The 13,187-nt window shown below is 39.2% G+C and overlaps 1 protein-coding gene across 1 annotated transcript in view; it reads right to left on the reverse strand.

The window, feature by feature from the left end:
* The window catches only part of SORBS2 (sorbin and SH3 domain containing 2), an 84,300-nt gene extending 76,439 nt beyond the window's left edge, over positions 1 to 7,861 (reverse strand). The window contains exons 1-2 of the mRNA XM_009706585.1: positions 7,819 to 7,861; positions 53 to 145 (exon numbers count right to left, since the gene is read on the reverse strand). Coding sequence (XP_009704887.1) covers positions 53 to 145; positions 7,819 to 7,828 — 103 coding nt within the window. The 5' untranslated portion in view covers positions 7,829 to 7,861. The remainder of the gene's footprint in view (positions 1 to 52; positions 146 to 7,818) is intronic.
* Positions 7,862 to 13,187: the final 5,326 nt, after the last annotated feature.

Below are 13,187 nucleotides of genomic sequence, written 5' to 3' on the forward strand. Positions count from 1 at the left end.
AGACTACAGAAAAGCCATTCGGGAGTAGTATCTCACTGCTTAGTGGTTATACCTGAGGCCAATAGGTTTGGAGAACTCTGAACTCTCTTCACAGCTGTTAATGTGACAGACATTGCGGCACGTTTGCGAGCACACCCACCGCTATCTGGAAGCACAAAACAATACAGACAGCAGCCCCAGACAAAGGGAGCAAGCCCATGCGACATATCACAGGGTGAGATAGGACAAACACACATGAAAATAAGCATGCAGTTAGGGAACTGCTGCAGGAATGTGTAAATTTGCAAGTTTTGCAGATTTAGCAGAATACATAAAATTTCACAAGCTTTAAATAACAATAAACCTCAAAGAAAGTAAGTTAACAAAGCAATTATTTAACACGTAATCCACTAGGGAAATATATACATTCTGGTACCTGCAAGACTGCTTAATAATAGCTAATTAGAAAAAACAAACAAGTAATCAAGATGAAAGATTAAGCATTCCAGAGTAATACTAATCAATAATCTGCCCTGTAAAATAATTTCATTGTATGCATTAGAAAGACACCATTCATAAACAAAGCTTATGCTTGATCAGCTGACATAGTGCTTTTGTTCAGTTTTTTGAATCCTTTAAGCTCAAAACCCCAAATTACTAAGGATGGCATAATTTTTTGGTGGGCTTGGTGGAACATCCTTGTTCTCCTTCCCTCCCTTCTTTTTTTATCTAACAGAAGATTAAAAAAATGTATGTCTGGAACCCAGTAACATCCCGAGGGAATGACTAGAAATCTAAAATCACTCCGAACAACCAGGAATGGAAAAAGCCTTTCTTCTGGATCTTGTGTGACTCCTTTCTTTCCTTACTCTTGGCTCCCCTCTCACTTGGAGCTGTCATTCTGTTTTTATAAATACTTTCTTACCATTAGAAGGTAGCTTTCCCACACCTCAGCTTTTTAGGAACTCTATCATAGTTGTAAAAGCAAGTTAATAAATACTCTTCGTGATTATATTTAACTAGAATATTTTTCTGCCTTTCACTATAATAATTATTTTAATTTTCTTATTTTATAGTAATGAAATGTCATACAGGGCCCCACTGAAGCCAAGAGGAACCACAACTACGACAGAGGCCCTAATGGTTTTTGTATCTGTGTCCTATGAAAGGGAGTGTTATAAAATTATGCTTAAGGAAGACCTGCAACCTATTAGTAGAAAGTATTTCCTAGGATAGCAGTAATGTGAGCTGTAGAGAGATCTTTAAGCCTCATCTCCAAAAGAAGTGAGCGCCTGCTATTTCTTTGCTCATTCCAACATTCCCCTGAAATAGCAGAGCCCTCTGGCCACGGGGCTTGCAGGATATGCGTGAAGTAGTTGTTAACACTGCCCCAGCCGTAAGCGGTTCCAGAGACTCACTGCCAATTCCAAGTCTCAAGGCAAAAGGCCAAACGGTTTCAGTCCGCCATAGTCGAAAGCAATACATTACCCGCAGTTAATTATTGGTGTTGTACGTGTGAAACAAAGACAATGGCTATCAAACCTGCACTTTTGTTTTAGTTTGCTTACATTAACATAGAATGGCAATGGTAATTAAAATCACATTTTCCATTCGTGTATTACCTCCCCGCCAGCATACACCAGAAGTAATTCCAAGGAGGTTTGATGATGTGTTGATATTGATGTTCTGTTCTTACTCGAATATTGGCAGGCTTTGACAGCATACTCTATTTGATTAATACAAGCTAACAGGTAAATAATTTTGTTATACTGTCACAGCTTTTAGTCAAACAAAGTAATGCTTTATTTGTATTTCTTCAAGAGTTATCTCCCTGAATTTCAGGACAGAGAAGCTCGAGTGGGAGGAACGGAAGACAATGAGAAAACTGACTACAAGTATTTCATCACTGTAACTTCAAGAAATTCTGCTTCAAATTGATTTTCAATGTAACTGAACTGAGTCAGAGCTTTATATGTAGTGGACACCTTATCTAGCAAAGTGTTTGACATGGCTTCATGCAAGATAGCTAAAACAGATGTTGTAACTGATTCTTTATATATATATGCATACAACATTTACCACTATACACAGAAGCCCATATGCAAGTCTGTACCTGCAATAACATTCTCGGTATCTGTACAAAATAATGAGAGTCAATTAGCACTCCATTAAGACATAATGGTACAAATATATTATATTGAGTTATGCAAAATTTCTAATAAAATACGAATGTGTGTGGGCAAGCACATATTTATGCACGATGGCCCCATCTTCAGGCCAGGCTCCCATTAAGTCAAGAGCATCATATCTGAATGAAGATAGAAGAATCTGCATGCTGCCTCAAAAGCGGCAATTTTCAAACTGCTTCCCTTATCTTCACGGTCTTACACAGCTGAACTTCAAGAGGCTTATGCCAGCCTGTACTCCTTTTTCATAGCTCCCTTAAATTTCCAGCAAATATTAACTATATTCACCCAGATTCTTGAAGTTCAAATAACACCAATAATCAGTAAGTCTAGATAAGAGAACTCAAACACAGTAATGGAGGCTGAATTAATGACCGTCTGCTCATTGCACTGGCAAGCTATAAGCAATTAATATTGCACAGCTGTTACTCAAGGAACAAGTGAGGATAAGTGAAACGATCTATTCAAAATGTATGGATATACAAAAAATGCGAAATGTGTGCAAATATGTATACACATACGCATAATTCTGTATATTTCTGACATGACAGATTCTTCAGGAATGAGAGTCCCATCTTCCTAGGTATTGTTTTAACATTGAAGCAAAGGAGACCTGTATCAGCTAAGGTCTGCAGGCAATAATAGAATATGAAGTTGGGCAATAATTCACAATCAAAACAGCTGCCTAAAACGCAGCCTAAAAAGTCCATCTCAAATCAGGACTTAGCATCGTTGGTGCTTAGATACTCTTTTGCAAGCCCTACATACTTCCATCAAATCAGGAAAGGACAAATAAGCATCTTAGCAGATACTGCAGAAAACGAAGGAGAAAGGGGAGGTGAGGATTATCTGGCGAGACATGTTTCTGACAGTATCTTGCAGAGCAAGGGCCATATAGGGACGAGCTCCTGAATGCTAGGATCAATGTTGCAGGCTTACCTTCAAAGAGAGAAAAAGAAAGAGCCAGTCACTGACTGGAAAAGGCAGGTGAGGTGGTGGCTTGCCCTCCAGCTAGGAGAATGTGTGTATTTGAGTATGTATCCAAAATGTCCTCTTCCTCTTGTTAGCTCACCATTCAGCTCCTCTCCCTTCGCCAACTCCCCTCCCAAAATTTTTCTCTTCAGCATTTCTCCATTCCTCACTTCTTTCTCTCTGCCTCCCTTAATTCTATTTCTCTCCACAAATAAGTACTTTAACCCCTTCCCCCTAAATCTGCAATCCCAACAACTGCTCATGCTACAGAGACAGCATCACCCTAAGTGAGCTCTACCTCTATTTGACAAATAGTCTATTGGTCAGGTCCTGCTCCAAAGCAGAATGGAGCCAATTCAAAACACCACCACTTTCATTTAGGAACATGGGGTGGTTTCTTTTTTTGAAAAGACTGTTTCAGAGAGTCAGTGAAAGCAGTGGCATAAACCAAGGTGACAAAGATGAATGGAAGAGGTGAAGAGGTGAGAGAGTGAGCAGCCAGGGACAGGAAATTTTTAGTAAGCTCTCACAGCTCAAAGAACAGAAAAATGGCACCCAAACATAATGTTTGCTGATCGTTATTCTACCCACTGCACTACTGAACGGTATCATTTTCCCCTTTGGCTGCACAGTGAATTCAACTTTAGAAGTCTTTAGACCAGGGATTCTTACTCCCTATTTGCATTCTGACCTTCTGAGTCAAATACATAAGCGTTGGATCTAACAGTCCAAGACATACGAAGCTGCTGCCTCTCCATGTCCCCAGGTCCAACCAGTAGCGAGTCTGGAGATAGGTTCCCAGCAGACACATGCACAAGAGCACACATATACACCGCATACATACACAGTTGGCCACACAGATCACAGACACTCAGAGCACTCACACTAACACAGATGGCACAATGGCCTCATCCCCCTCCCCTCTCTGACTGAGCAAGACAAAAATCCACTAGTGAGAATATATACACATGCATGTACGAGGTGGGTCCTTCCAGCAAGTGGGCTCAGACACTGAGCCTGCCATTCATTCTGTACCTGGACCAGGGCTGAGGCTCTCCTGGGACAAGGGAGGTCCTTGTGCCTCCCTTCATTCCTTGAGAGTCCTTGAGTTCCTGCTTGCCCTTGTGCCCCTGAGCTCCTCTCGGCTTGTGGAAATGGGCCTTTGATGGTGTTTGTGAGGGGCCTGGGAGCAGCCTGGCAGGGCAGGCTGCTCTTGAGGCTTCCCTCCCTGCCACTGTTTCTTCAAGCTCCTTTGTGGGTGTGCAGGTGAGCTTTTATCACATAACCAAACACTGGGTACACAGCTGAACCTACTACTATTTGGTCCCTTGATGCTGCTAAATTACAACAAACAATGATTAAGAAAGTACTTTTTTTCTGTAGAATGCCTGAAACACTCAAGCCCACCTAATTTGCTTTAGTGATCTAAAAGTAGCTCCATAACCTATTCAGGAACGCTGCAGGGACCCAAGGATTTCTGTTCTTGTCTCCCAGACAGAATATAAGAGATCAGTCCATGTGATGACTTCCATTAATAATTTTAACAAACACAAAATATTTGCAGTCTTCCACAACTGCATACTTTTTCACTTTTGGTGGCTCTTTACGTGCTTCATCTAATGCAAACAGCTAACTTGTTTAATAATTTTAAAATTAGATGCATTTATCAAGAATTATCTGAGTGAAACTCAGCCAAAATATTTACAGATCGACACTGAGAATCTGTTGTAGCATATTGTATCCATTCATTTTTCCTCAATGCAATTACCTCTCCCCCAACATCAGCTAAGCATGCACATATGTGGTACGAACAATAAGCACATTTATCCCGAGTTTTAATCTGATGTGAGCTTCATGGCTAGCTCAGGTTTTTTGTGACTTAAGTTTCTCAAAATATCTCACCAAGTTAACAATATTCATCAAATCTGTGAAGTACTTGAAGACTTATTGATGAAAGCCTCTGTGTATAGTTTAAAATATTACTGGGTTGATGATCGCTTAGCCTGGGTTTAAAAAGGCACACATTCTATTAGACTACTATTTTAAAATTATGACAGCATTTGTACACCAAAAGGAACTATGAGCCAAGGTACCTTCGGTACTTCTGAAAACCTCCCCTATATCTTACGTCTATTTCTTTGCTTTTGCAAAAATGTTTCATTGCCTTATGCTGTTGAATATTCCTTCCTAACATGTGGTACAGAATTAACATCAAATGCTAAAAAATCCCTCCCATATATGGTAGAGTATTGAAAACCAAAGCTCTTCAAAACATTTTCTCTGTAGACAAAAATATCTTCCACAGGGTTTGCTGAGACCGACTGCCAAGTCTGCAGCCACAGGGAACACTGGATTAGAGGAGCCCTCTCTAAGCAGTAGATTTACTTTTTCTTTTTAAAGCTGCAATTACGCTAGCTTTGCCACTTCAGCAGTTACTGGCATCAAACTAGAGTGTTCATTTACCTGCAGGAGTAATTAATGAAATGCATATTTTTAAAATGAACTAGTGGCAAATCAATAGTATCTCATAACTTCCAATTGCGTCATACACAAGTTCCTGTCATAAAGCAGTGAAATATAAAAAAAAAAATAATCACAACTGAAGTACTCATTTTATGTTCAAAGACAACATAATGTAAAAAAAAAAAAAAGAAAAAAGAAAAAGAAACAACTAGATCAGAATGCTACGCAGAACCGCTTCCACCTCAGTCACTCTCTTCTTTAGTAAAGTGATGCTTCATCAAGAGAGAGGTGTAAGATGTTCACTTTTACACCCTACTCACTCAGGAAACAACCTACATCAATAGAACTGATAGGAAACACCACATTTTTGTCAATACCTCCTTTCAGTGCAGCTGGTAACATGAGCATGAATACCAAGCATACACAAAATGAAAAATGTTTTCACTGTGTAAATGCAGAGTAGATTAAAGTTCAGCTCACTATCATGATATTCTTAGGTAACCGGAAAGCATTTCAGGTGTATTCAGGTACCTTTTAAGTCTGTTTTCCAGGCTCCTGTGTGATCAGAAGACTCCCAATCCCCAATAGAAGGCATTCAGCCACATAGATTACCTAAATCTGATGTCGATTTCTGTCGAGAATTCCTAGCTTACATGAAAAAAATCTTAGTACAAGACAGAACAAAGTCATACTTCAGAGCTGCAGTACAACAAAGTGGCAATTTACCACTCTATCCACATCTTTCAAAGTAGAAGCTATAAAATGACATCTATCATATGATTTTAACTCATATGATTGCAATGCACAATGTAATCACAGTCAAATGTATGATCATTAGCTGAGTTACTTCTGAAATTACAGTGCTACGAAGCAAGCAGTATTTCACTACCTCCTTAATTATACAAACTGACATGTTTAGGAAAGACATCTCCACTAAAAATACAAGAGAATAGGACAAATTTCAAATAGTATTTCCGTAAGTGAAACACACACCACCCTGGTTAGTGTCTGTAAAATAACTAACAACCACCAAAACTCTGGGGAAAAAACCCACAAACTCAACTGAGAAATTTAATTTCTCCTCCTTATTATATTTACAAATGTAGCAGTTTCAAGTGAGTCAATATATTTTAACTTTATATTAAAAAAATCTATCCAAGAACCCAGTCCTACTGAGTTCCAGTCATTGTCTGAGACCATGGGGAGCCAGGAAGTCTGATTAATACAGTAGCCTAGATAACGGCAACCTATATCATGGAAAAGCTACTCCCTTTGATTTAGAGAGTGCTGCTGAAACACCCAAACTGGCTTCAAAGGTAGTTCAGGTCCTCAGGTCCCACATGGCATATTTTGCTTATTTCAAGTTGTCATGTCAGTTGTCACAGTGCAGCACTATGATCAGTGATAAAACCAACTGGTTTGGAAAGGATGGATATGTCTACTCTTGTGTCACAGCTAATCCGCAAACCACACAGTTCACCTATGGAGTATAAAGAATTGATCGCAACTGAAAATTTACACCTGACATGAGTGAGGCCAGGATTTCACCAGTCTGCTTTCAAGAGCCTATTCCCACTACCAGCAAAACCAGCAGCACGATCTATTGAATTCAATGATTCAAGAGCAAATATTAGTATGTTGTTACAGATCATGAAGGTAACTTCCTATTGAGTGCTTCATTTGGTCAATACATGTATCACAGCAACTTGAGAGAAAATACAAATTCCTGTAAGTACAAAAAAGTTATCCTCATCTGATTATGCAAGTGTAGCTACTAACACAGAGTAGTAGTATTTATATGCTCCTTAATTTAATGACAATATAGAATGAAAACAAAGCATTTTTAAAGCACGTGCATTTTCTTAGGAAAATGTGATGCTTTAACACCACTTTTCCATAGGTCTTATGTCCTCATACTACATATTTTTACATAAAACATACACATACAAAACTGATACTTATAACTAAGCACAGAAAGCGAAACGTGCATGTACATTTTACATATCCATATATATCATACATAGAAAAACATGTATGTAAATTTTATATATGGAATACAAATGCATATAAGCAGACATACTATTAAAACACCTTGCTTAATTTGAGTTCTGCACCAACTAAAGTACAATTTGTTCATAAAAATTTAAAAAATTTGGGACCTTCTCTACTTACTAAACAACACATAAGAGTAAAGAAAAATCTCACAGAAGCAGCATACCTGTGTTCATTTTGACACTGGAGGATTTGCTATAAAAGTCTTCAGATTTCCTGCGGAAAATAAAACGATCTATTAATTTGCACAAGACAAGAACGTGTGGTACAAAATGGCAGCAGGACTTCTCAGAGGGGTGGAGAATCACTGTGATACAAGTGACAGTCCTATTTTAACACAGCTTTAATTAAATTGGTACTGCTTGTCCTTCCAAAGTTAAAGATGAGCTCTTGCTTCCATTATAAGCTACTCTATTTTCAAGTGTTTAGTATCTCTGTTGTAAACATTTGCTCTGCGATAAAAAACTAGTGATTGACTTCTGGTCTTGAAACCATAAACTAAAAATTACTCCCAGATAGGAATGGGGAAATATTCTTAAAAGCTGCTTGTAAGCTTTATTCACTCCTTTGTGCAAACTGAAAGATACAAAGAGTAGGTCTCTGAATGTTTTTTTTAAGCAGCTGAAGTTACCAGGTCTTTTTCAATGGTTTATAAGCAGGAGATATGGCTGGTTTCATCCAGCGATTTAATGTGTCTCTACAGACAACATTAACACTCTTAATGTTGCTCACTGTATTGCTATGCACAGAATCAGGGCATGTGCCTTGGCATCCACAGGAATCCACTTCAAAACTCCCAATGGAGTCAATAGGTAGGAAATCAAGTCAGTATACGTCAACATGCTTTTTAAAAGTAGTAATTTGCACCAAAGTAATCTAAAATGCATGCAAAGGTTGAATCTCTTTATTTGGATATCCCAACTCTATACAGTAAATGCAAACAAACAAATAGTAAAACTCCACAAAACCAAACTACAACTGTAGAAAAAGCAAACACCCTGCATTAACAGGTGACTTTAATCTATTGATGGTATGTCACAGGACAAACTAGGCAATATTTTCCATCTACTGCCAGTTTATGTCACAGCTTTTCCTTAGGATCAGGAGCTTTAACACATCTTCTATTCAGGCTCTTTTAGAGATACAAAGATAAATGCATAAAAGTGTTCCAATGGCATTTGGTATACTGGCCAGTCTCAACTGTATCATTACATATATGCTGCCCACTATAATTTACTTTACTGAGTAGGCAGACACACTGGAGGCCAAAATACTGAGGGCTAAAAAAAGTCATTCTCCCTCTGCACTGTTCCCACATCAAGTTCAGGGTAAAACAAAGGGAAAAATCAGATTTTTTTATGAAATACAGCTTCAAAAAATAAAAGTATAAACTGCCCGACTATGTTGGAGTAAGTTGGAAGGCAGGCATCAGGGACCCTTTTTATAATGGGAGACTCAAGATACTAATTAATACAAACAAACAAAATATCTAAACAGAATTCCAGCTCAACTCAACAGGAACCTGGAATTAACTGTACCTCTGAGGTAACATGCCTATTGCTGTATTCCCTTGTATTCATAATGAAGCCAGATTCTCCACTGCTTGAAAAACTTACTGATTTTCAGAAACTATCTGAACTCTGCTGCTATTGTTCAGTCAGTTTTGTGACAAAAAAAGATGCACATTAACCTTCTTAAGAACTATGGAAATAGATATGTGGCAATGAATAAAGTTTTATTACATTCTTTTTTTACGCTGCAACTATCAGCAAACTACCTCTGAGGATTTCTAGGTGATCTTTTCAAAATTAAGGCAAATGCTATTTTATTCATTTTTTGATAAATTGTCTTTGACTGAAATTTTGGATTTCTGTAACAGCTACAGATTATTGTTAAAGCCTCAAATTCCTACAGTGCTTTCAGGCTGCTAGAGGAGACACCATTTTGAAGTCTTCTTTTAGCTTGGAACTGAACCACTGCTGATACCGTGCACAAGCTATGAAATGCAACATGATACTTATTTTCGGACCCAACAAGTATAGAACTCTTGGAACACTGCAGAGCCAAAATGATTTCTAGCAGGTGGCTTTGATATGTTTACATAAAGCATCCTTAACTCTTACTTAAGTTTTAATAGACAACACACAGTTTCAGCACTACTGCTTTGTCCTCCTAAGAGTTTTCCTATCTGAACAGCTTCGGCTGCGTTGCTGACGTTCAGTGAGCAATGGCATACAAATCACTAACATTTCTACATTAATCTTATTTTGCTGAAGAACAAATTTAGTCTTACATACCTGAAAAATACGCATGTAAATAAGGCAATAGAAGTCATGCAAACAGTAAGCGTTTAATTTAATACTAAAATTATTTTGAATTCTTTGCTTCTAAGGAGCTAAAACGGCACTCAAATACTTAATGATACTGGCTGTAGGATCCACATGAATGCAATGAACTTAAGAGCCATATCCCTGAAAGCATTTTACTCAGCATTGTTTCAAGCAGTCTTTAAGATCCTTACTTCAAGGAAGGGGGGGGAGGAGGGGCAAAGGGCTTTGATGGCTTTAGACTTCTGTTCCTACTTCATTGCCTCCTGAAAATTGTTCTTTGTGAATGCGTTTGTAAGTAGGTCTAATACAGACCCCTGACAGAGGCAAGATGAATGTTCCACTGGAAGCATCGGACACTCTGCACTGCCAAAAATGATGCCCAGTGATCAGGTAAGATACTCGGCCCTTAGCTCATGCTGCAACGGAAAGAACACCCCTAAGTATTGTGCAGACACAAAGCGCTACTGGAACATGTGAGTTTGCAAAATCAGAGAGTGCTGTTCAGTTACGTCAACCAGGCAGGTTTTCTATTAAACTTACACCTGATCTAAGATGCTGAGCTAAAAGTACACTACGTTTAACCACAGTAGCATGCCTAACTTTTGCAGAGGGAGATCCAGGATTAATCTTCATGGCATTCTTCTATACTTGGCTTCATCTGGCAGAGGTAACGCAGTAGGAAATGAACGACTGCGCTAACACACAAAAATGGGTCTGCCGGGTTGAATACAGGTCTACAGTTTCACTAAATACATAATATATATTGCAGTGTTATTTCTTGTTAACTCTCTACATTCCTTGATAAGACCACAAAGGTTACCTCAGCTCAGCAATACTTTGCATCAAGGTTACTGAAAAGACTTGTGGGAATCTCACTGACACCTGCTCTATTTTCTCCAAGAGACCCTGATAGCTAGTTGCGATCACTTCTTCTGTTCCTGGTAAGTTCGGAAGTGTGTGGTGCTGCAGGGAGCCATTCTGTCACCCCTTCTGTTCCAGATTTGTATCGAGTTATAAAAAGCGTTAGTGAGAAGTCAAGAAAGGTTTCCCCGCCTTCAGTTTATTCACGAATACAAGACGTGTGTCTTTACTGTTAGAGGTTTAATTCCATTATTGATCAGATGTTAGAGCACCTACAGCCATATGGTAGGAGCTCTAACATCCAACCAAACATCAACTAAATGAAGGTAAGCATGTACTTTGTGAATCAAAGCCTAAATGAGTAGCAACATGCTATTACCTGCTTGCATCTCATTCAAAGAATTAAGTTAATCATTGTTAATAACCATAATCCATAACTACCTAAGGATAGAGACCATCAGAAGTTAGAATATCCTTTCCATGTAAAACTTTGAAAAGAACGGGGAGGTAAAGGAAAAGAGGGGGGTTTTTTGGAAGCACATGCAGAAACTCAAAAAATTATTGTTACAGCTTTATTAATAACTTAATATATTGCAAATTCCTAAATGCCATGTAGGGGTATCAGATCAAAGGCATCCAAGCTTATGGATAACTTTTGGGGTCTTCCTGCCTCCTGTTCTGGAGCCATGGAGTCTAGACCCCTCTGAAATCCCAGGCTTGCCAGCTGCACAGCTAACCAGGTGGCAAACTCCAGACTGCTAGTTCCCTGCTTGCTTACACAGGTTTTGAAAGACTCTTGAAGAACAACGTGGAGAGTTACCTTGTCTGGTATGTTTTGAATCAGAGCATACAGACTCTATTGCTGTTTCAGAACAAGCTGGCAGTTTCCACATAGACTGTGTCTGAAAAGACGTTTGACCTATTTCCTTAATATAGCCAGAGTATGAAAGAGGCTCAAAGAGAAAATATTTATTATTACAACCCCCCTTCCCCACCATCAGCAGCCCCTACACTTATATTACAGGCATTCTTGGTGATGAGTACTCGAGGGTAAATTGTGAGTTTGACTGACTTGAAGCAACTAAAAAATTTTGCCCCAAGGTATTCAAGACAGCTTTTATAAGATGACAGAACTCAACCAGACAGTGTTAATAGACTAATGACGTTTTTACACATTCTAAGTCACCTGTTATTTACTCCTTGCCATTTTACAAAAGTTATTATAAAAAGTAGGTTTAAAATATAATTTTCTGATATAATATCTATACTAATTTTAAAGCTAATTCTAGTATATGCTCTTTATAGTTACCATCCTTTGTCATGAATTTTCCCTTGACTCCTGGTCAAGCTGATTCTGCCCCTCTGCTGCGACCCTCCCTGCAGTACTGCCTTCAGCTCTGGGGCCCCCAACACAAGAAGGACATGGACCTGTTAGAGTGAGTCCGGAGGAGGCCACGAAGATGATCCGAGGGCTGGAGCGCCTCTCCTTTGAAGACAGACTGAGAGAGCTGGGGCTGTTCAGCTTGGAGAACAGAAGGCTCCAGGGAGACCTCAGAGCAGCCTTCCAGTACCTCAAAGGGACCTACAAGAAAGCTGGGGAGGGACTTTTGACAAGGGTCTGTTGTGATAGGACAAGGGGCAATGGCTTTAAATTGGGAGAGGGAAGGTTTAAATGAGATATAAGGAAGAAATTCTTCATGGTGAGGGTGGTGAGGCAGTGGCACAGGTTACCCAGAGAAGCTGTGGCTGCCCCATCCCTGGCAGTGTTCAGGGTCAGGTTCTGGAAGTGTTCAAGGCCAGGTTGGATGAGGCTTTGATCAGTCTGGTCTGATGGGAGGTGTCCCTGCCCATGGCAGGGGGGTTGGAACTAGACCATCTTTGAGGTCCCTTCTAACCAAACCACTCTATGAGTCTATGAATTCTACCCCAAGACCTTCGGTAAGAGGAGTAATTGGCTTCCAATACAGAGTGCAGATGGATCAACAGCAGGACAGATGTGTGTGTGATCTGGCTGGAAAATTACAGATTTTCATTGTCTTACATAAGACAGCAGTGCCCAGATATTTGGAGAGGACAGGAGCTTTTCCAGGACTGTCAGACTTGTATTAATGTTGTTTACCAGTTTCATATTTTGAGCTAGAGACAGTAATCTACTTGAAAAAATATCTGCAAAATTAAGGAGCCAAATCAGTTGGTAATTTCACTCCAAGGATTGTTTATTCAGTCAGTTTAAACATGGCAGGTGATCTACACACAGATATTTATTACCAGGCAGGATTCTGTATCCTAATTTGCATGTGGTAGTAAATTCTTTTAACTCAAATCATTAAGATTCTGCAGAGCA

Source organism: Cariama cristata, unplaced genomic scaffold (genome assembly GCF_000690535.1).
Source record: "Cariama cristata isolate BGI_N322 unplaced genomic scaffold, ASM69053v1 scaffold10588, whole genome shotgun sequence".
NCBI classification, from domain to species: domain Eukaryota; kingdom Metazoa; phylum Chordata; class Aves; order Cariamiformes; family Cariamidae; genus Cariama; species Cariama cristata.